General features: G+C 46.0%; 1 protein-coding gene across 1 annotated transcript in view; it reads right to left on the bottom strand.

Annotated features, from left to right (window-relative positions):
- Positions 1 to 17,391, bottom strand: part of LOC120916457 (protein BTG3-like) — a 36,333-nt gene extending 18,942 nt beyond the window's left edge. The window contains exon 1 of the mRNA XM_040327431.1: positions 17,309 to 17,391. Within this exon, the coding sequence (XP_040183365.1) occupies positions 17,309 to 17,363 (55 nt within the window). The 5' untranslated portion in view covers positions 17,364 to 17,391. The remainder of the gene's footprint in view (positions 1 to 17,308) is intronic.
- Between the last annotated feature and the right edge of the window lie 7,713 nt (positions 17,392 to 25,104).

The raw sequence follows: 25,104 nt of genomic DNA, 5'->3' as shown, positions 1-25,104 counted from the left end.
GGAGGTTTTAGTGGCTTTCTCGACTTTTGATGTTTATCGCTGTGTAATAAACACTTTAGCCAACCCCGACTTCAACAACTTCCTTCTCGTCCTGAGGTGTACGTTTATCAAACATTGATAATTTATCTCATTTCAGTTCTCAGAGAAAAATCTTCTCCTCTGGCACCCTGTTTATGAAGCGGAGAACATTTGTTCTCAGAAGGAGAATAGATGAGAAGTTTTTCCTCTGAGAACACCTGAGATCTGAGTAGAAGGGGGAGGGGCTGCCTGTGATCTCCTCATACACCTGTGTGATTACAGAGCAGCTGAGTTTTTAAAAGTGAAACCAAAGTTAAAAACGCTGTGTTATTACATGAAAATAATAAGCGCTTTTTTAACTCAGTTTTTTTACAAATATTTTGGCACATTGTTTAAATGTGTGTTTTTAATTGCTAATTTTGGCATTATTTATGCATATTTTGGCATTTTTTTTTAACATGGCATATTTTTTTAACACACGTCTGGCCAATTTTTTTATTGTGCATTTTTTTAAACACATATTTTGGTCCTTTAGCACACATTTTGGCACAGGTTATTTTAAGATGCATTTTGGTATGGTATGTAATGCACACTTTGGCGCTTTTTTTAGCATATAGTTTGACACCTTTTTAACGTGCATTTTGATTTGCTTTTTATGCGTATTTTGGCAAACCACACATTTGCTAGCCACTTTTGGGATGCCATTAACAATTAATGACACTGCAAGCATATCATGCTTTTTGCATGTGTTTCTGGAACGCACTCCAAAACGCAGGTAAAGAAATGAGCCAAAATGCATGTTAAAAAAAGCATCAAAATGTACATTTTGGGCATGGAGCATTTTGGCAAGTTGCTAGAGTATTTGTCAAATTACAAAATGTGTGGCAAAATGCATGTTTGCTAACTGCATTTGGGGTGCCATTAACAATGAATTTTAGAGCAATTTGGAATTGTGGAAAGAATTGCACAATTCTGCCAACAATTCTGCATTGCTCAGATGTGAATGGGTCCTAAAAGAAAATACATTATAACTATACTGTGTATGTGTGTGTAATACATATATATATATATATATCACCTATATACATAAACATATATAGTTATTATTTATATCAATCTTTAAGCTTGCTTTTGCTGATATTAGGAGCAGCAGCTTCTCACCCATATCCTCAACCTCTGAGCTGGAGAATCTGGGACGGAGATATTTTACTAGGGTTGTCCCGATACCACTTTTTTAGGACCGAGTACAAGTACCGATACTTTTTTTTATGTACTCGCCGATACCGAATACCGATACTTTTTTAAATGTGTCCCCAAATGCAGCCATGTCCCCCCACATATGCAGCCATGTCCCCCCCATATGCAGCCATGTCCCCCACATATTCCAGCCATGTCCCCCACATATTCCAGCCATGTCCCCCACATATTCCAGCCATGTCCCCCACATATTCCAGCCATGTCCCCCACATAATGCAGCCATGTCCCCCACATAATGCAGCCATGCCTCCCACATAATGCAGCCATGTCCTACATACCTTGATGATGCCACACGTGTCGCCGTTAATCAGCGTGCGGGGAACATTACAGCTTTCGTTTGAATAGCTGTATCCCTGCCGCGTATAGACACCCCCCCTTGCGCGGGATTGGACAGATCATCCGTCCAATCCCGCGCAAGGGGGAGTGTCTATACGCAGCGGGGATACAGCTATTCAAAAGAAATCTGTAATGTTCCCCGCACGCTGATTAACGGCGGCGGCTTTGCGTGGGCGGGGGGGAAACAAGTATTCTATTTCAGTATCGGGGGGATTTGCGGGAGTACGAGTACTCCCGCAAATACTCGGTATCGGTCCCGATACTGGTATCGGGACACCCCTATATTTTACAGAGATAGCCAGTGAGATCCTCAGATCTCACCTTCATAAACTGGTCATCTGTGTAAAAGTGAATGACAGAAGGATGTGTCTTGTGATGAGAAGTGAAAAACATGTTCTCCACTCCTCATCTCGGCTTCATAAACTGGCACACCTGAGAGATCACCCGTGATCATCAGCATCTCAGCTCTTCTCTGTTTGATAAACGTGTTTAAGTTGAGCTTAAAGTTAATAAATATTTATTTTAGAAATGTGTAAACTGAATAATGTTTCAATAAACTTTTGGAAAATAAATACATTGACCTTAAACTTAATAAGTTGACCTTAAAGTGTATATCTAATGTAGAGTTGAGCCTAGGATGGGCTCAACTCACTTGGCCATATTTGGTCATTGACCTTGTCCAAATACGGCCAAGTGATTTCAGCCCAACCCTTCATAAATGTAGGCCAAAATGTCTTCTGCTACATGCCTTTGGTAAAACCCAAATTTTAATCATGATCAAGATACTGATCCATACAGACACTATATTAGTAATGGCGGTGATAAGCTACTTGTAGCGTGACTGTGACAGTGTGGCAGACAAGCTGGTGCTAACTGACAATGGCTGGAAGGGATACGGACACTGATGTCGCTAGTGAGACTAATACAATGATCAGTGATAATACTGTACACTAGTGGTGCAACGGATCGTCATTGATTCGAATGGGTCACTATGTTCGGATTGGCACACCACGTGATCTGCGGATTAAGCTCCGCTGCCTCGGCCATAGGAAAGGCCGTGGCTTCGGCCTTGCTCCGAAGCGGCGGCCATCTTGGTACACCCGGTGGAGGCCTAGGTGAGCTCCCCTAGCAGACAAACGTATATACAGTGGGGGAGATGTGGATATTAAAGTGGGGGGGGATGTGGATATTACAGTGTGGGGGGGGGTCTGGATATTACAGTGTGGGGGGGGGGGGATCTGGATATTACAGTGGGGAGATGTGGATATTACAGTGGGGGAGATGTGGATATTAGTAATATCCACATTTCCCCACTGTAATATGCACATTTCCCCCCACTATAATGTCCACATCTCCCCCCCCCCCCCCACTGGAATATCCACATCTCACCCTGGCTTTGATCAGCTGTTCTTTATGGTAACGCAGAAGCGATGACATGACATCAATTCCAGGTTAACCTGGATGTCAACTGCGCCATTTAAATAAAAAATGGAAAGCATTCCAAAACACTGATTTTGGTGTTTTGAATGCTTATAAAGGGCAGGGGAGGGAATTGGAATCTTATAGACCCCAGATCTCTCCATAAAGAGTACCTGTCATGGTCCCGCATGCATGCACGTATACAGCAATCGTGCCACACATGTGAGGTATCGCCATGAACGTCAGATCATGGGCAGTAATTCAAGCACCAGACCTCCTCTGTACATCTAAAGTGGTAAACTGTAAAGCCTCGTACACACGATAGGTTAACCAGAGGACAACGGACCGTTGTCCTAGGTTAACCGATAAAGCTGACTGATGGTCCATTGCGCCCACACACCATCGGTTAAATAACCGATCGGGTCAGAACGCGGTGATGTAAAACACAACGACGTGCTGAAAAAAACGAAGTTCAATGCTTCCAAGCATGCGTCGACTTGATTCTGAGCATGCGTGGATTTTTAACCGATGGTTGTGCATACTAACGATCGGTTTTGACCTATCGTTAATTCTAAAGCAAGTTGGCTTTTTTTTAACCGAAGGTTAAATAACCTATGGGGCCCACACACGATCGGGTTTGACCGATGAAAAAAAACGGTCCTTCAGACCGTTGTCCTCTTGACCATTGTGTGTATGAGGCCTAAAGGCTTTTAAAGCGTCGCTATAGATAGCAAAATGTACGCAGTGTGTCGCCGGTGCACAGGCGTGCGCAATTTTAAATCATTACATCTAAGGTATCTATTATATATTTAAAAGAAATTGGGTTATGTGTTGTGCCTTTTGCATTAAAATGCAAAAAAGTGTATTTTTCTTTCCCAAATAAAAATGTGTTCGAAAAGCCGCTGCGCAAATACCATGCGATAAAAAAAATTGCAACACCTGCCAATTTATTCTATAGGGCCTCTGCTTTAAAAAAATATATAACATTTCGGGGGTTCTAGCTAATTTTCTAGCAAAATCTTTTTTTATATACATGTAAACAAAAAGTAAAAAAAAAAAAAAAGGCCTGGAGGTCAAGAGGTTTACTGTATTTTCTGGCATATAAGACGACTTTTTGCATCTAAAATCATGCCCCAAAAGTCAGGGGTCATCTTATACGCCGGGTACCTGTCTGTCAGACGGCGGCCATCCATTATTCAAAAGCCGCGCCTCCTCCTTAGACTGTTCCGTGATAGGCAGAACACTAATTTTCCCAGCAGAGCCTCTGTTCAGTGTTCTGCCTATCACGGATGCCTTCTCTTCCTCGCCCTCGGACGAGAGGACATCCGTGATAGGCGGAACACTGAACAGAGGCTCTGCTGGGAAAATTAGTGTTCCGCCTATCACGGAACAGCCTGAGGAGGAGGCACGGCTTTTGAATAATGGATGGCCGCCATCTGACATACTCTGCAAATAGGAGAAGGTAGAGAGATCGTCGAGGCATGGAATGGAATGGTACAGTGAGGTTGGCAATGGCACAGTGAGGTCGGCAATGGCACAGTGAGGCATGTAATAATTGCACCGGGAGGCATGTATAATGGCACAGTGAGGCATGTAATAATAGCACAGTGAGGCATGTAATAATAGCACAGTGAGGCCCGTAATAATGGCACAGTGAGGCATGTGTAATGGCACAGTAAGGCATGTAATAATGGCACAGTGAGGCATATGTAATGGCACAGTGAGGCATGTATAATGGCACAGTGAGGCATGTATAATGGCACAGTGAGGCATGTGTAATAGCACAGTGAGGCATGCAATAATAGTACAGTGAGGCACGTAATAATGGCACAGTGAGGCATGTGTAATGGCACAGTGAGGCATGTATAATGGCACAGTGAGGCATGTAATAATGGCACAGTGAGGCATGTGTAATGGCACAGTGAGGCATGTGTAATGGCACAGTGAGGCATGTAATAATGGCACAGTGAGGCTTGTGTAATGGCACAGTGAGGCTTGTGTAATGGCACAGTGAGGCATGTGTAATGGCACAGTGAGGCATGTAATAATGGCACAGTGAGGCATGTAATAATGGCACAGTGAGGCATGTAATAATGGCACAGTGAGGCTTGTGTAATGGCACAGTGAGGCATGTGTAATGGCACAGTGAGGCATGTAATAATGGCACAGTGAGGCATGTAATAATGGCACAGTGAGGCTTGTGTAATGGCACAGTGAGGCATGTATAATGGCACAGTGAGGGGTCGTCTTATACAGTGAGTATATCCCAAAACCAATATTTTAGCTGGAAAATTAGGGGGTCGTCTTATACGCCGGCAAATAAGGTATATAAGGCAACAAAGAGATTCTTCAAAAATCTTTTTGATCCGCTGTTGATGTAAAGTTTATAGCATGTTCCTCGTGCTTGCTGGGGAATTACTGTTATGAAAATGGTGCAATCAACAGTAACAAGGAAATTGTAAAAGTGGAGACGGGTTTATCTTGTTCTGGAAGAAAAGTGTCACAGGAAGTCTGAATCAAACCGGTTTCTCAGTAAACATTGTGCCTCACTGAACATCTGACGGGAGGCCATTTCACAAGAGCGTGCCAGGGCGGCTGAAACGTATACAAACAATATACATCATCTCCGGTTGTGTAAAGAAGGAACCTTGTGATCCCAAAAGAACTGGTAGTTCTTATTTTTGTGCCAACGCGTTCTCACAAAGATCTTCCAGAATGCTGGAAAACTTCCAGTTGACCCTCATGCCCATTATTATGATGTGAACCACAAATGTTGTAAACTATTCCGGAGTCAGTGGCACCTGTAGTGTGATTGGCCGGACTGACTGGTAGGATCAGTGGTCAGCGGATCTCACCACCTTCTCCGCCCGCTGCGTAGACTCATCGCCTTCATCCCGGAAGAGGACACAGCAGTAGTAGTTGGAACAATCATTGATTCCCGACTCGACTACGCAAACTCCCTCTACCTCAAATACCAAATTTTGCGTCTACAAGTCGCCCGGAACACAGCAGCCAGACTGGTAACGGGAAAAAAAACTGTTTTTTTTAATCAAATCAGATCAAATCAAATGAATCAGTCATTTTGAATCGTGATTGATTGAATCAATCACGATTAGAATCGATTTTTTTTTATATGGACACCGCACCGGTCCTGAGGAGCTGCGGGCAGCAGTTTTTAGGTCAGGCCACGGACTAGGCCGAAGCCGCGGCCTCGCCTAAAAACTCCTGACCGCAGCTCCTCAGGACTGGCGCGGTGTCAGTGCCGGTTCTGGTGAAAAAAAAATCAAAAAAATCGATTTGCTGAAAATCTGAATCAATTTGACCTCTCAACTTGATTCTAGATTCAAATCGATATTTTCCCCAGCCCTAAAGGAGAGGAAAGCCGATAAGCGTGTTTTCTCAGTGGGGACATCTGCAATGATAATGAGTGCCCTGATTATCAGTGCAGCCCCATTAGTGATGCCAATCAGTACCCATCAGTGCTGCCTTTCAGTGCCCATCAGTGATGTCTGTTATTGCCCATCAGTGCCCATTAGAGATGCCTGTTATTGCCCACCAGTGTCTCCTCATTGGTGCCACCTATAAGTGTTGCATATCAGTGTCCATCAGTGTTGCATATTATTTCCTCCTCATCCGTACTAATTGGTGCCGCCCATCAGTGCTGCATATTAGTTCCTCCTCATCAGTGCCCAATAGTGCCGCCCATCAGTGCCACCTATTAGTGCCCATCAGTGCTGCATATTAGTTCCTCCTCATCAGTGCCCAATAGTGCCACCCATCAGTGCCACTTATGCTGCATATTAGTTTCCCATTAGTGCCCATTGGTGCCATCTCATCAGCGCATATCAGTGAAGAAGAAAAATTACTTATTTACAAAATTACAAAGTTATTACAGAAACTAAAATATATATATATATATATATATATATATATATATATATATATATATATATATTTGTTGTTGTTTTTTTTGGGTATGTTTTCATTTTTTTTTAGCAAAATATAAAAAAAAACATGTGGTTATTAAATTCCACCGAAAGAAAGCTCAATTTGTGTGGAAATAAATTATAAAAATGTCACATGGGTACAGTGTTGCATGACCGCGCAATTGTCATTCAAAGTGTGACAGCGCTGAAAGCTGAAAATTGGACTGGGCAGGAGGGGAGTAAAAGTGTCCAGTATAGAAGTAGTTAAAAAACTGGTATCGGGGCATCCCTAAGCGTCTATGGCACAGATCACATGACCTGCTGCCATAGGTTTCCAATGGTGTCTCCGGTAGATATCACATAACTGACCAATGGGCATCTCAGGAGCTTTTACATGCCTTCTGTTAAGGCATATCTATAGAAAAACGTAATATTTTTGGGATTTAAAGTGGAGAAGATTTGGAACCTGTCAGGATTTTCTTGCTGTGTGTGTCCCCATTGAGAAGATGTTCCTGCACATCCTGTCCCAGAGATACTACAGGAAGTGGAAAGCCCACATCTGAAAGTTGGCACCAGAACAGGTGTCCCAATGGATGATTTCCCAACCAAACATTTGGGATTCCTTCTCACTTTTTACGCTATTGGCAATGGTCCCAGGACAAGTAGCGAGGTTAGATCGCCCCGATAGGGACATGGAGAGCAATATAAAACTGGCAAAAGGTTATAACCCATGTATACTAATACTAGAAAAACAAGTTTTCGTTGGAAGAAACTTTTTGGCTTTAACCACTTAAGCCCCGGACCAATATGCAGCCTAAAGACCCAAGGGGTTTTTACAGTTCGGGACTGCGTCGCTTTAACAGACAATTGCGCGGTCGTGCGACGTGGCTCCCAAACAAAATTGGCGTCCTTTTTTCCCCACAAATAGAGCTTTCTTTTGGTGGTATTTGATCACATCTGCGGTTTTTAGTTTTTGCGCTATAAACAAAAATAGAGCAACAATTTTGAAAAAAAAGCAATATTTTTTACTTTTTGCTGTAATAAATATCCCCCAAAAACATATATAAAAACATTTTTTTTCCTCAGTTTAGGCCGATACGTATTCTTCTACCTATTTTTAGTAAAAAAAATCGCAATAAGCGTTTATCGATTGGTTTGCGCAAAATTTATAGTGTTTACAAAATAGGGGATAGTTTTATTGCATTTTTATTTTTTTTTATTTTTTTACTACTAATGGCGGCGATCAGCAATTTTTTTCGTGACTGCGACATTATGGCGGACACTTCGGACAATTTTGACACATTTTTGGGACCATTGTCATTTTCACAGCAAAAAATGCATTTAAATTGCATTCTTTATTGTGAAAATGACAGTTGCAGTTTGGGAGTTAACCACAGGCGGCGCTGTAGGAGTTAGGGATCACTGTGTATGTGTTTACAACTGTTTGGGGGTGTGGCTGTAGGAATGACGTCATCGATCGTGTCTTCCCTATAAAGGGAATGACGCGATCGATGCGCCGCCATAGTGAAGGACGGGGAAGCCGTGTTTACACACGGCTCTCCTCGTTCTTCAGCTCCGGGGAGCGATCGCGACGGAGCGGCTATAAACAAATAGCCGCAAGAAGCAAGTGATAGCAGGTTCTGGTTGGAATACAGGTCCTCTTTACTTCCATACCGCGCCTATTCTGGCACTTCTCTCCTTCATGTAAAAATCTTAATTTTTTTACTAGAAAATTACTCAGAACCCCCAAACATTATATATATATATATATTTTTAGCAAACACCCTATGGAATAAAGTGGCGGTCATTGCAACTTTTTATCTTGCACAGCATTTGCGCAATAATTTTTCAAATGCCTTTTTAAAAAAGAAAAACGGTTTCATGAATTAAAAAATAACAAAACAATAAATTTAGCCCAATTTGTTTTTGTATAATGTAAAAGATGATGTTATGCCGAGGAAATAGATACCTAACTTGTCAGGCTTTTATATTGCACACACTCATGGAATGGCGCCAAACTTCAGTACTTAAAAATCTCCAAAGGCGACGCTTAAATTTTTTTTTTACAGGTTACCAGTTTAGAGTTACAGAGGAGGTCTAGTGCTAGAATTATTGCTCTCGGTCTAACGCATGCGGCGATACCTCACATGTGTGGTTTGAACGGCGTTTACATATGTGGGCGGGACTTTCGTGCGCGTTCGCTTCTGAGCGCGAGCTACTGGGGACAGGGGCGTTTTCATTTTTATATATATATATATATATATATATATATATATATATATGTGTATTACTTAATTTTTTTTTTTATTCTTGCACTTTTTTTTACATTTTTTTTTTTTGATCACTTTTATTCCTATTACAAGGAATGTAAACATCCCTTGTAATAGGAATAGTGTGTGACAGGTCCTCTTTAAAGTGGAGTTCCACCCTGAAAAAAAATGTTACTCCAAAAATAAAAATAAAAATGTTTTACTTACCCGAAATAGCTGTTGCTATGCGGAAGTCCCGAATCTGCCTCTTCATCCTCCGCGGTAGATTCTCTTCCTCCTCCTACACTCGGTTTCTTCTTGTGAATGGGGCGCGCTGCATTCTGGGAACTGTGTGTATCCCAGAAAGCAGCCGGCCCATTCACAAAGCGTTGCGCTGCTCACGCATGCGCAGTAGGAAACGGGCAGTGAAGCCGCATCGGTTTCACTGCCTGTTTCCCTTACTGTGGATGGGGGCGCCTGGGGCTGCCAGGATCGAGGATCGGCCTCGGCGGGGGCCCACATCGCTGGCGACTAGGACAGGTAAGTGTCCTCTACAGTGTTAGTAGCTGCTGACTTTTAATTTTTTTCTTTTTTACCGGACCTCCGCTTTAAAGCGAAGGTTCACCCTAAATTTTTTTTTTTTTTTATGTACCATCCCATCCAGCATAATTGCGTCAGCTATAGTATGTTTTTGGGGTTTTTTCGCCGCTGTATTTACCGTTTAATCGCTTAGTTTCGTTTCAGACTCCGGCGGGGAAATAGGCATTCCTATGATGAGGGGAACATGATTGACGCCCGGCTATGGCGCGTCACGCGTTCCAAAAATAGTCGAAATAGGACTCGGATATATACGGCGCCTGCGCAGTCAGCTCCTAGTCTGTGTGCAGGCGCCGTATAGCGCCGTGAAGAGCCGAGTCCTACTCCGGCTATTTTCGGAACGCGTGACGCGCCATAGCCGGACGTCAATTATGTTCCCCTCTTCATAGGAACGCCTACTTCCCGCAGGAGTCTGAAACGAAAATGCACAATTAAACGGTAAATACAGCGCAAAAAAAAAAAAAAACATACTATAGCTGACACAAGTATGCTGGATGGGATGGTACATAGATGTTTTTTAGGGTGAACCTCCGCAATAAGACAAAAAATTCACGATTTCATGCTTTCAGCCGCGATTGCGGCTTTGTTTACTTCAGGGTACTCGGGAGTGACGTCATAACATCGCGCCCGGGCCTCCGACGTTTATAGAGATGACCGGAAATCTCTATGATCTTCGTTCTCCGGACCTCCGATGGCACGGGAGAGCCTGGAGAAGCACCGGATGACGGCGAGGGGGTGTCCCCTCTCGCCGCCTGTAAGAACGATCAAGCGGCGTTCTTATGGTGCGGTTTGTTGTGGTTGGACTCCATATGACGTCCTACGGTACGGAAGTGGTTAATGATAAACGCACCAGCCAGCAAGTATGGTATGTTGTGTACATTTAATATGCAAATTCTCACTGACCTGCAGAACTTTCACTAGACGTGTTTACAACTTGAAGGAAATAACATGAAGTTCAGCTGAGCCGGTTATGTAAATGAGGTCTTATGAGGGCGAATACCAGGAAATCTATCCGTACATCGGTTCCTTGAAATGAACTGAGCTTGGCACTGAAACACGACATCTAGAAGACAACTTGTCTGGGACTTCCCAGAGCTACCGTCCGATAGCCTTCGAAATTCCCTAAACATTCGCCATTCCTCAGTTGTATAGTCAAAGTATTGGCAGAAAACTGGTTCCTATTCGTATAGGAGGGATACGAATTCCGGTCATTTTGGACAGTCTTATGGCTCATACACACGATCGGATTTTGGCCCCGAAGGGGCGTTGTCCGTGAACTTGGTATGCATACACACGGCAGGACTTTGTCAGCCAACAAACACGAACGTAGTGACGTAATAGACGTACTACGTGGTTTTTCTGCTCTTTACCGCCATCCTTTGGGTAACTTTTGCTATTGTCTGATCTGAGCGCGCTGTGATCACATGAGTCACTGAGACTCGGGTAAGGGGCCGGTCCTGGCCCCTTACCACATGATCAGCTGTCAGCCAATGACAGCTGATTACGTGATGTAAACAAAAGCCAGTAATCGTTTTTTTTTTTTTCTCCTCACGCTGACAGTGTGAGGAGAGAAAAAAAAAAGCCGATCACCGGCTTATGTGAAAGGGACAGGGGCGGACTGACCATTGAGGCACTCGGGCACTGCCCGAGGGCCCCATGCCACTAGGGGGCCCCATCAGGGTTGCCAGGCTCAGTAAAACCAGGGACAGTATGTAAAAATCTGTGTTTTTTTTTTACATCTGTCCCTGATATGTCTGAAACCAACATGCTTTTGATGTGAAAATCCCAAGATTTTAGCTGCCCCGCCTCTGCACTGCCTCCTGGCGTGGTGACCATCTGTAAGCCCGGGGGCCCCATAATCTTCTATTGCCCGGGGGCCCCATGAGTTGTCAGTCCGTCCCTGGAAAGGGACATCGATCCCGAAGAGGAAGGAGGCACATCTGCCTCATCTGTGCCATCAGTACCCCCTGCCAGTGACCACCAGTGCCACCTATCAATGCCCATGAGTGCCACCTATCAATGCCCACCAGTGCCTCATAGCAGTGCTGCCTATCAGTGCCCATTACTGCCACCCATCAGTGCCCATCACTGCCACCGATCAATGCCACATTAATGAAACATAGCATAGCAACATAGCAGTGCTGCCTATCAGTGCCCATTACTGCCACCCATCAGTGCCCATCACTGCCACCCATCAATGCCACATTAATGAAACTTCTCAGTGCCCACCAGTGCCACCTATCAATGCCCTTCAGTGCCACCTCTCAGTGCCCACCAGTGCCCACCAGTGCCGCAATATCAGTGCCCATCAGTACATCCCATCAGTGCAGCCTCATCAGCGTACATCAACGAAGGAGAAAAATTACCCGTTTGCAAAATGTTATAACAAAATATAAAAAAATATATATATATATTTTTTAAATTCAGTATTTTTTATTTTTTTAACAAAAAATAAAAACTGCAGAGATGATCAAATACCACCAAAAGAAATCTCTATTTGTGGGAAAAAAATGACAAAAAATTCATTTGGGTACAGTGTTGTATGAACGCGCAATTGTCATTCAAAATGCGTCAGCACTGAAAGCTGAAAATTGGTCTGGGCAGGAGGGGGGTTTTAGTGCCCGGTAAGCAAGTGGTTAAAGGAGGTTGTAAAATCAGATTGCAATGTGTATGGTTAGCCTTAGAGCAAGGAGGAAGCACTAAATTGAATAACCTTTTTTACGCACGCACACCACGCCCGTATGTTGACCGTCTCCAGGTGTAAGGATTACAGGTAAATCCCTCGCCATTGCTCGGGATCAGTGAATTGCCGTTATTAAGTATCCAGGCGAGACCGAAAACACACAGAACAGTTGTTTCTACAAAACCAACTTGTTCTGCCAGACAATGGATCCGTAGAGTCACATGTCAGCGCACGGCCTTGTGGCATCAGCCTAAACCAGTGATGGCGAACCTTGGCACCCCAGAACTACATTTCCCATGATGCTCATGCACTCTGCAATGTAGGTGAGCATCGTGGGAAATGTAGTTCCAAAACATCTAGGGGTGCCAAGGTTCTTCATCACTGGCCTAAACCATGCCTTGCCATGGAAGTCAGAAATAGGTTTTTATTATGGCACACGATCATACAAATTAGCCAAGAGAAAGTTTTGTCTGGTAGCAGCGTTGGCCTGTATCATCTCCAATTTTATGATGCCCACACACACTTATGCCAATTCAACTACCTTTTCAGTACCATAGATACCCAGTGGGTTAAAATAGGCTACCACCAACATTTTGGACCAGATGGTAAAATGATCTAAAGGTTGGTGATTGGCCGCTATAACCCTGGTTGCAACTAAGTCTCAGTATCAGCAGGCATCCGCCGCTCTGTCCGCACATAGTGTCAGGAGGCGCAGTGGCGGCAGAGGACCGTGTCTGTCCCGACTCCCGAATGAATGGAAGCAAGAAAACATTCCTTGATGGGCACTGGTGAGACTGCATTGATGGGCGCTGGTGAGGCTGCATTTAATGTGCACTGGTGAGGCTGCATTTGATGGGCACTGGTAGGCTGCATTTGATGGGCACTGGTAGGCTGCATTTGATGGGCACTGGTAGGCTGCATTTGATGGGCACTGGTAGGCTGCATTTGATGGGCGCTGGTAGGCTGCATTGTTGGGCGCTGGTAGGCTGCATTTGATGGGCGCTGGTAGGCTGCATTGTTGGGCGCTGGTAGGCTGCATTTGATGGGCACTGGTAGGCTGCATTGTTGGGCGCTGGTAGGCTGCATTTGATGTGCACTTATAAGGCTGCATTTGATGGGCACTAATGAGGCTGAATTTGGTGGGCACTGGTGAGGCTGCATTTGATGGGCGCTGGGGAGGCTGCATTGATGGGCGCTGGGGAGGCTGCATTGATGGGCGCTGGGGAGGCTGCATTGATGGGCGCTGGGGAGGCTGCATTGATGGGCGCTGGGGAGGCTGCATTGATGGGCACTGGGGAGGCTGCATTGATGGGCACTGGGGAGGCTGCATTTGATGGGCACTGGTAGGCTGCATTGTTGGGCGCTGGTAGGCTGCATTGTTGGGCGCTGGTAGGCTGCATTTAATGGGCACTGGTAGGCTGCATTGTTGGGCGCTGGTAGGCTGCATTTGATGGGCACTGGTAGGCTGCATTGATGGGCACTGGTAGGCTGCATTTGATGGGCACTGGTAGGCTGCATTTGATGGGCACTGGTAGGCTGCATTTGATGGGCGCTGGTAGGCTGCATTTGATGGGCACTGGTAGGCTGCATTTGATGGGCGCTGGTAGGCTGCATTTGATGGGCACTGGTAGGCTGCATTTGATGGGCGCTGGTAGGCTGCATTTGATGGGCACTGGTAGGCTGCATTTGATGGGCGCTGGTAGGCTGCATTTGATGGGCACTAATGAGGCTGAATTTGGTGGGCACTGGGGAGGCTGCATTTGATGGGCACTGGGGAGGCTGCATTTGATGGGCGCTGGGGAGGCTGCATTTGATGGGCACTGGGGAGGCTGCATTTGATGGGCACTGGGGAGGCTGCATTTGATGGGCGCTGGGGAGGCTGCATTTGATGGGCACTGGGGAGGCTGCATTTGATGGGCACTGGGGAGGCTGCATTTGATGGGCGCTGGGGAGGCTGCATTTGATGGGCACTGGGGAGGCTGCATTTGATGGGCGCTGGGGAGGCTGCATTTGATGAGCACTTCATTAAAAAGGAGGGGTATACGTGGGCAAGGGTGGAGTCAAAGTGGCGGCAAAAAGAGGTTTCGCTAAGGTGTCAAAAATCCTTGCACCAGCCCTGATAGGATGACCACCACATTAGGGACCAGATGATCCTTTAAAAGAATACAAAATCTAAACATGAACAGAGATGCTGGGACTTGTAGTCCCACTCCCACCACAACTAAAGGATTACAAATGAACTTATGCTGAAGCTTTTTGTCCTCGTCTCAAGTCACAAGTTCCCAGTCTCCATTGTTGATGACTTTGAGGAAGACCAACACATTCAAAAAATAAACGATATGGTCCTTTAAAGGCACAGAAAATCTCAGCAAGAATGGAGATGCTGGGACTTGTAGTCCCACTACAGCTAAAAGGTCACTGATGGGCTTATCCTGAAACGTTTTGTCCTCGTCTCAAGTCACATGGTCCCAGTCCCACCGCTGATGACTTTGAGGAAGACCAACACATTAAGAAAGAGACAATATGGTCCTTTAGAGGCACAGAAAATCTCAACATGGATGGAGATGCTGGGACTTGTAGTCCCACCACAGCTAAAAGATCAAGAGATGGGCTTACCCTGAAACTTTTTGTCCTTGTCTCTTCTCAACGGGATCACAGGGGGGGCTTATCCTGAAACATTCTGACCACAGAGATTCTTAGCATGATCGGTGATGCTGGGACTTGTAGTCCCAGCACAGCTAAAAGGTCACAGATGGGCTTATCCTGAAACTTTTTGTCCTCGCCTCAAGTCACACGCTCCCAGTCTCCACTGTTGATGACTTTGAGGAAGACCAAAACATTAAGAAAGAGACAATATGGTCCTTTAAAGGCACAGAAAATCTCAACATGGATGGAGATGCTGGGACTTGTAGTCCCACCACAGCTAAAGGGTCACAGGTGGGCTTACCCTGAAACTTGTTGTCCTCGTCTCTTCTCTACAGAAGCACAGATGGGCTTATCCTGAAATGTTTTGTCCTCATCTTAAGCCACATGGTCCCAGTCTCCGCTGTTGACTTTGAGGACGATCACCACTGTATAAAAGAGCTCATATCCTCCTTCAAAGGCACAGAGATTATTACCAGAAACAGGGATGTTGGGACTTGTAGTCCCACCACAAATAAGGGCCACAGGTGGGCTTACCCTGAAACTTTCTGCCCACAGAAAATCTCAGGATGGAGATGCTGGGACCTGTAGTCCCACCACAACTAAAAGGGAGTGAGCTTACCCTGAAACTTTTTGTTCCTGGTCTCTTCTCAATGGGATCGCAGGTGGGCTTATCCTGAAACTATTTGTTCTCGTCTCAAGTCACATGCTCCTAGTCTCCACTGTTGATGACTTTGAAGACGATCACCACCGTATAAAAGAGCTCATATCCTCCTTCAAAGGCACAGAGAATATTACCATAAACAGGGATGTTGGGACTTGTAGTCCCACCACAAATAAGGGCCACAGGTGGGTTTACCCTGAAACTTTTTGTCCTCGTCTCAAGTCACACGGTCCCAGTCTCCGCTTGTTGATGACTTTCGAGGACGATCACCACCGTATAGAAGAGCTCATATGATCCTTCAAAAATCTTTCCATAAACAGGGATGTTGGGACTTGTAGTCCCACCACAACTAAAGAGTCACAGGTGAGCTTACCCTGAAACTTTTTGTTCTCATCTCAAGTCACATGGTCCCAGTCTCCGCTGTTGATGACTTTCGAGGACGATCAACACCATGAAAAAAACTCCCATCATCCTTCGAAGGCACAGAGAATTACAGGCTGACCAGAGATGTTGGGACCTGTAGTCCCACCAAAGGCACAGAGAATCTCAACCTGAACAAGGGCGCTGAGACTTTTAGTCCTACCAAAAATTAGGGTCGCAGGTGGGCTTATCCTGAAACTTTCTGTCCTCGTCTCAAGTCACATGGTCCCAGTTTCTGCTGTTGATGACTTTGAGGACGATCACCACCGTATAAAAGAGCTCATATGATCCTTCAAAAATCTTTCCATAAACAGGGATGTTGGGACTTGTAGTCCCACCACAAATAATGGTCATAGGTGGGCTTACCCTGAAACTTTCTGTCCTCGTCTCAAGTCACATGGTCCCAGTTTCTGCTGTTGATGACGATCACCACTGTATAAAAGAGCTCATATGATCCTTCAAAAATCTTTCCATAAACAGGGATGTTGGGACTTGTAGTCCCACCAAAGGCACAGAGAGTCTCAACCTGAACAGAGATGCTGGGACTTGTAGCCCCACCAAAGGCACAGAGAATCTCAACCAGAACAGAGATGCTGGGACTTGTAGTCCTACCAAAGGCACAGAGAAGCTCAACCTGAACAGAGATGCTGGGACTTGTAGTCCTACCAAAGGCACAGAGAAGCTCAACCTGACCAGAGATGCTGGGACTTGTAGTCCCACCAAAGGCACAGAGAATCTCAACCTGAACAGAGATGATGGGACTTGTAGTGCTACCAAAGGCACAGAGAATCTCAACCAGACCAGAGATGCTGGGACTTGTAGTCCTACCACAATTAAAAGGTTCACAGATGGACTTTTCCGGATAGCAGTCCTAGGATCTAATTATGGTGGCATCACCCAACCTAAGTTCTTCCACCCATAGGGAAAAAAAGGGAAATACAATATAAAATACAATGTATCACCCAACAAAACTTCCACAACTAAAAAAAAAGAGGACATACAACTTTCCGAGGACTATGGAGTAGAATGTAAGTTGTTAGATAGAGATGTGTGACCCCCCCATGCCCGGCGTGCCCGCTCCTCATGGTCCTCTTACCCGCCTGGATGTCCTCTCTCCTGCCCGCGTGTTCTTTGTGTCTGCCGCTCAGCATGGTGAGCCCGGACTTCCCAGCACAGCTTATGAGTCACAGTCAAGGGGTGGGAATCCCCGCGGTGACGTCACACTCCATATAGGGACATCCTGGGGAGAAGAAGAGCCGCTGTCAGCGATGTCCATGGTGGGAAGCGGCCCCCCGGGGCCCCCCTGGGGGAAAGTGATCAGGAGGGGTCACTTCTATAAAGGTGTTGAATAGCTCCTCCCCCCCACAAGCGTTTTGTCTTTTTAGTTTGCTTATAATGTTTATAAAAAGCCTTAAAGGGGCTTTCCACTCTACATCCACAGGTGGCCAGAACCCCCCCCCCCCCCCCCAACTGGAAGCCCCCTCCAAGTGCCCTGGAGCTCTGAATGGGATAGAATGATCAGATCTGGGAAAATTTCTTATGGGCCATTACACGGGATCCAAAAATCTAAATGGAAAATACCGCTTTTCGAATCGATCGTACGATAATCGGATCGTTAGTACAGAGCTTTCGATAACCGATCAGGACCGTTGATTCGATATTATCCGATCGGTAATGCACAACATTTTTCTCATACCGTACCAGATCGTACAATTTTTCCCCAAAAATTGAACTTCCGCTGTCCAGATTACCCCCCCTCCGGGGGCATATTTGGCATCTTTTAGGCCAGTGATGGTGAACCTTGGCACCCCAGATGTTTAGGAACTACATTTCCCATGATGCTCATGCTCTCGAGTGTAGTTGAGCATCATGGGAAATGTAGTTCCAAAACATCTGGAGTGCCAAAGTTCCCCATCACTGCTTTAGGGGGAGGGGAGGAGCAGATACCTGTCCAATACAGGTATTTGTTCCCACTTCCGGCGAAAGACCGCCAAAGTGATCTACGCCATGTCTGGACCCTCCTCCGTCCCCCCAGCTGTCTGACACCCAGGTCCCAGAAGACAGCAGGGACCAGTCAGAAAGCGCAGCGCGACTCACGCATGTGCAGTAGGAAACCAGGCTGTGAAACTGCAAGGCTTCACTTCCCGATTCCTTTCCCAGCAATTCCGGCGCCTCCCCCTGGGGGCCGAGGGACAGGTCGGCTCCGGGTAAGGACATCACGGGTGCCCTGGACAGGTAAGTGTCCTTATTTTAAAAGTCAGCAGCTGCAATATTTGTTAGACGTCGGAAAGTGTCTCTCTGTGGGGGTGGGCACTCGATGAGGAGGAGGGGCCAGGAGCGCTGCCAGGGGTCCCTAGAAGAGGAGGGCTGTGGAGGGGGCGAGAGCGGCTGCTGGGAGGCTGAGCCGGGTGTCGGTCCAGGCATGTGGGCGGATCCCGACCATATGATCTCAATCTTTCTTGAGCCCGGACCGACTCTGTGACATCAGCCGACAGCGGGCTGCTGAAAACGGGTCACATGAGTGAATAAATATCCCCAAAAAACATATAAAAAAACATTTTTTTCCCTCAGTTTATTTACGTATTCTTCTACATATTTTTGGTAAAAAAAAAACGTAATAAGCGTATATTGATTGGTTTGTGCAAAAGTTATAGCGTCTACAAAATATAGTGATAGTTTTATGGCATTTTGATTAATATTTTTCTTTTTTTTACTAGTAATGGCGGCGATCAGCGATTTTTATTGTGACTGCGACATTATGGCGGACACATTGGACACTTCGTAGACAACGGCGCAGGCACACTGAGCGTGCCGTTTTTGTGAATGCCATTATTGGGGTTAATTCTGTATTCCCGCGCATGCGCATGGATCTGCCGATCCCGCGTGCGGGAATGACGTCATCACAGCGCCGGAGCGGCAATAACAGGAAGAAGATGCGAGAGGAACGAGGAGGACTTCGGGGGCTTCGATTTCAGGTAAGTGCCACATAATGAGCTAGTATGCTATGCAAATTAGCTCTTTATGCCTTTCTCTTGCTGGATTCGTTTTTATTCACGTTTTCCGGGGGGGTTTACTTCCTCTTTAACCACTCTCCCGATGTCAGGGAGCTGTGATCAGTGTCCTGTCACTAGGAAGAATGGGGAAATGCTTGTTTACATCAGCATTCCCCTGTTCTTCCTCTCCGTGAGACCATCGCGGGGAACGTTAATCTGCCTGTACGTGCCATTCTGCCAACGTATATCGGCGTGAGCCGGTCAGCAAGCGGTTAAGGGGTTTGGAATGGTGGGAGGCGGGGCTTTTTGTCATGTGACTGCCTTGTCACAGCGGTCACGTGATCGGAAAGCTCCTTCAAGATGTAAACGGGAGCTTTCAGTTAGCCGCCGGTAACTGTGCTGGGAGCGCACAAGGGGCGTGCGCTCTCAGCACAGCGCTATTGGACGCAAATATGCATGCACTTTGGAGGAGTTAGCCGCACATCGGCAAACATGACGCTTTTTCAGGCACGTCAAATAACATGGTGCCAAGCTAACTGGCTGCTGTAACCACGACGTGTGCTGGACAAGTGTGAACCTAGGCTGATTCCGCATACACACGATCAGAACCGTGGATTTTTTTCCGACTGAATTTTGGCTCAAACGTGTGTTGCATACACACGGTCACACAAATGTTGTCGGAAATTCCAAACGTCAAGAACGCGGTGACGTACAGCACTAAGATGAGCCGAGAAAAATTAAGTTCAATGATTCCGAGCATGCGTAGGATTTTTGTGCATACAGACGATCGGAATTTCCGACAAGATCTTTTTCGTCTGAAAATTTGAGAACCAGTTCTCAAATTTTTACTTTTGACAGAAAATGGCCGATGGAGCCTACATACAGTCAAAATTTCCGACCAAAAGGTCACATCGAACATTTCTTGTCGGAAATTCCGATCGTGGATTTCAGGAAAGTCGATTCACTCCAAAATCGAACGTTAAAAGCAAGTACTTTTGTATGACGTTCGCCATGCGCTCGAATGAACGTTCGTACAATCTGCTAGTGTATAGCCATCTTTAAGAGAAAGAGTTGAAGAATTCCGGTCATTCCTAACAATTGGAATGCTGGGATTCCTGTGTATGTAGATCAGAGCAGAATAATCCGGAGGGGGTCAGTTAAACAATTAGGTGAAAGGCTTTGTTTATTGTCAGGCCGGGACAATGGAGGGAGATGTATATCGGCAACACCCGCTTGTTTGTTGAAATGCAAAGGAAGATTGGACTCGGAGTTCAGAGGCCACCATCATTAACATCTTGCTGTAAAGTCCACCTTCATTGCCCTCCCGAAGTGTGACTGGCACCAGAAGATACTCAAGAAAACTCCAATCTGAAGACTTTTCCAAAAAATTGGTTGTCTTCTTTGGAAGAGAAAAAGTCCAAAAGTCTTTTTTTTTTTTGGAGTAGAACCATCATTTTTGAAGGAAGGGCCATTTAATATGGTCACATGTATGACTGAGTGATCACTGGTCTAGACTTATGCCGCGTACACACGATCATTTTACGTTTTTTTTATGACATTAAAAACGAGCGTGTGTGGGCAGATCGTGTTCAGAGCATTTTTCGGGTTCTGAAAAACGGGCAAATTCTTTTTCGAACATGCTCTATTTTTTCACGACGTTTTAACCACTTAAGCCCCGGACCATATAGCTGGTCAAAGACCAGAGCACTTTTTGCGATTCGGCACTGCGTCGCTTTAACAGACAATTGCGCGGTCGTGCGACGTGGCTCCCAAACAAAATTGGCGTCCTTTTTTCCCCACAAATAGAGCTTTCTTTTGGTGGTATTTGATCACCTCTGTGGTTTTTATTTTTTGCGCTATAAACAAAGATAGAGCGACAATTTTGAAAAAAATTCAATATTTTTTACTTTTTGCTGTAATAAATATCCCCCAAAAACATATATAAAACATTTTTTTTCCTCAGTTTAGGCCGATACGAATTCTTCTACCTATTTTTGGTAAAAAAAAATCGCAATAAGCGTTTATCGATTGGTTTGCGCAAAATTTATAGCGTTTACAAAGTAGGGGATAGTTTTATTGCATTTTTATTAATTTTTTTTTTTTTACTACTATTGGCGGCGATCAGCGATTTTTTCCGTGACTGCGACATTATGGCGGACACTTCGGACAATTTTGACACATTTTTGGGACCATTGTCATTTTGACAGCAAAAAATGCATTTAAATTGCATTCTTTATTGTGAAAATGACAGTTGCAGTTTGGGAGTTAACCACAGGGGGCGCTGTAGGAGTTAGGGTTCACCTAGTGTGTGTTTACAACTGTAGGGGGGTGTGGCTGTAGGACTGACGTCATCGATCGAGTCTCCCTTATAAAAAGGATCACTCGATCGATACGCCGCCACAGTGAAGCACGGGGAAGTTCTCCCCGTTCTTCAGCTCCGGGGAGCGATCGCGACGGAACGGCTATAAACGAATAGCCGCGCCGTCGTCCCGGATCGCTCCCCGAGGGAATCCGCCCGCCGCACGCAGCGGAGGGGGTCCCGATCGGACCCCCCAGCCGCTAGAAGGCAAGGACGTATATATACGTCCTTCTGCCTGTACGTGCCATTCTGTGGACGTAAATAGTCGTGTGGCGGGCGTTAAGGGGTTAAAAACGAGTGTGGGCTTCAGAGCATTTTTCGGGTTCTGAAAAATGGCCAAAAATGTTTTCGAACATGCTCTATTTTTTCACGACGTTTTAAACGTTGTTTTTCAGGTTGTAAAAAAATGGTCGTGCGTGGGCTTTAACGGCGTGAAAAATCCGCGCACGCTTAGAAGCAAGTTATGAGACGGGAGCGCTCGTTCTGGTAAAACTATTGTTCGTAATGGATTAAGCACATTCACGCTGTAACAGACAGAAAAGTGCAAATCGTCTTTTACTAACACGAAATCAGCTAAAGCAGCCCAAAGGGTGGCGTCATCCGAATGGAACTTCCCCTTTATAGTGCCGTCGGACATGTTGTACGTCACCGCGCTTTGCTAGAGCATTTTGTTTTCAAGATCATGACGCAAGACCGTTTTAATGATCAAGTTGAAAAAAACTTCATTTTTTCTAGAGCCTGAAAAACTTCGTTTTTTACAACCCGAAAAATGATCGTGTGTACGCGGCATTACAGTTATGGCCAACGTGGTATTTTCGGGATATCAAAAATAAAGACGCTCAAGCAATCAGATTAAAGTGGTTGTAAACCCAACCACACAACTTGCACCTACAGGTAAGCCTAGATTAAAGCGGATGTGCCACGGGAAAATAATATTAAAAGCCAGCAGCTACAAATACTGCAGCTGCTGACTTTTAATATTAGGACACTTACCTGTCCTGGAGTCCAGCGCTGATCGCAGCAGAGCACGAGCGATCGCTCGTCTCTCTGCTGCTCCCCCCGCCATCCACGCTCAGGGAACCAGGAAGTGAAGCGCTGCGGCTTCACTGCCCGGTTCCCTACGGCGCATGCGCGAGTCGCGCTGCGCCCGCCGATTGGCTCACACGCTGTGTGCTGGGAGCCGAGTGTTACCAGCACACAACGGGCGACAGACGGGATGTGACGGAATGCCCGTCTTTTGCCCGTAGCGTGTGGCCGGAAGTGGGTGCAAATACCTGTCTTTAGACAGGTGTCTGCACCCCCCTCCCCCCTGAAAGGTGTCAAATGTGACACCGGAGGGGGGGAGGGTCTCCACTCTAGGGTGGAGAACCGCTTTAAGTCCCCTTTCACACTTATACGACTTGTCCCACGATTTTGGACTGCAAAATCGCATGACAAGTCATTCTCCATGATTTTCAATGACTTCCATTCATATTGGCACGACTTTAAAGCGGAGTTCCGCCGTTAAAAAAATATAAAAAGCCAGCAGCTACAAATACTGCAGCTGCTGACTTTTAATATATGGACACTTACCTGTCCTGGAGTCCAGCGACGTCTGCAGCACAAGACAAGCAATCGCTCGTCTATCTGCTGCCCCCACCGCCATACTCGGTGAGGGAATCAGGAAGTGAAGCGTTCCGGCTTCACTGCCCGATTCTCTATGGCGCATGCGCGAAAATACCCGCAAAGAGGACTCTCGGAAGTGGGTGCAAATACCTGTCTTAGACAGGTATCTGCGCCCCCCTCTCCCCTGAAAGGTGTCAAATGTGACACTGGAGGGAGGGTTCCGATGAGTCAAAGTTCCACTTTAGGGTGGAGCTCCGTTTTAAGTGATGCCAACTTCAAAGTAGTCCCTGCACTACTTTGGTCCTACTTCCATGCGAGTTGATGTCCATAGACCTCAATGCTAAACCCTCAAGTAGCATGCAAATCGTACCTGAATAATATAGACACGATTTCAGTACGACTTTGTAAGCGCAAGCAGCTTTTTGACCCTTGTACCACCCAATCCTTTCAACACAGTAGCCCCTCCCAAGCACATTTTTTTCTAGCACACATTCACTTCCTGGTTATTCCCTCAGGAACAATGTGCTCCAAACAGCCCAAAAAAAGAGACGTCCTTGTCCTCCGCTTCTCCTCCTCTTCTTCCTCATGCACTGCTACTGCAGCAATGACTACTGCGGTGGCAATATATTGAATAGCAAACATTTTCTGTCACAACACACCACACCACAACAACCAGGAAGCCAACAGGAACTGGAAACAATTATGGCAGAAAAAGGAATTACCTCACAACATGGATGTTTTCATTGGTTAATGCCAAAGTTGTGGCAAAGTAGTACTGATCCAAAATCGCGGGAAAGTCGCACGACTTTGAAGTCGTACAAGTGTGACAGGGGCCTAAGGGTTACCTGTAGGTGCAAGAAATATCTCCTAAACCTGCACGGTTTAGGACATATTTACAATAATGACAGGCGCCGATGTCTACGATACATGCGCATCGTAGACAACGGCGCAGGCGCACTGAGCGTGCCGTTTTTGTGAATGCCATTATTGGTGTTAATTCCGTATTCCCACGCATGCGCAGGGATCTGTCGATCCCGCGTGCGGGAGTGACGTCATCACAGCGCCGGAGCGGCGATAACAGGAAGAAGATGCGAGGGGAACGAGGAGGATTCGTTTTTTTCCCCGTTTTCCGGGGGGGATTTACTTCCTCTTTAACCACTTGCCAACTACCAACGTACCCGTACATCACTGGACTTCAAGTGGTTCTACCGGGATAATGTCCACAGCTGTAGGGGTCACCTGGAGTTGCCACCTCATCCCTTTAAACCTGAACACATATGAATTACACAGGTTCTGAGGCTAAATAAATGCAGACAAAACAACAAGTGCGTTTAATTACCACCTTAATCAGCCACAGAACCTGTGTAAGTAAAGCGGAGGTTCACCCAAAAAACAAGTATATAACATTACATTCTGTATACCTCAAACATGTACAGAATGCTGTTTTTTTTTTTTGGGGGGGGAGGTGTACATACGGTATTATCGCTATTTTTCACCTGGCTTCTGGGTACTAGCTCCCGCGGGAGTAGGCGTTCCTATGCAGTAGCGCAATGTCCTCTGGGACTTCGCCCAGATGATTGACATGCCTGACAAACCCCCCCCCCCGGTGGATAAGGCACGTCACGAGTTTACGAAACTAGCCGAACTGCGAGTCAGCTCTATACGGCGCCTGCGCACTGACTAGGAGCCGTGTAGAGCTGACTGCACGAGCGCCGTATAAAGCCGACTCGCATTACGTCTAGTTACGGAAACTCGCCTTATCAGCCGGGGGGAAGTTTTTGTCAGGCACGTCAATCATCTGGGCGACAGAGGACATTGCGCCACTGCATAGGAACGCCTACTCCCGCGGGAGCTAGTACCGGAAGCCAGGTGAAAAATTGCGATAATACCGTATGTACACCAAAAACCAGCATACTGAACATGTTTGAGGTATAC

The sequence above is a fragment of the Rana temporaria genome, chromosome 10 (genome assembly GCF_905171775.1).
Source record: "Rana temporaria chromosome 10, aRanTem1.1, whole genome shotgun sequence".
Taxonomy (NCBI): domain Eukaryota; kingdom Metazoa; phylum Chordata; class Amphibia; order Anura; family Ranidae; genus Rana; species Rana temporaria.
This window is presented reverse-complemented; position numbering and strand designations above follow the sequence as displayed.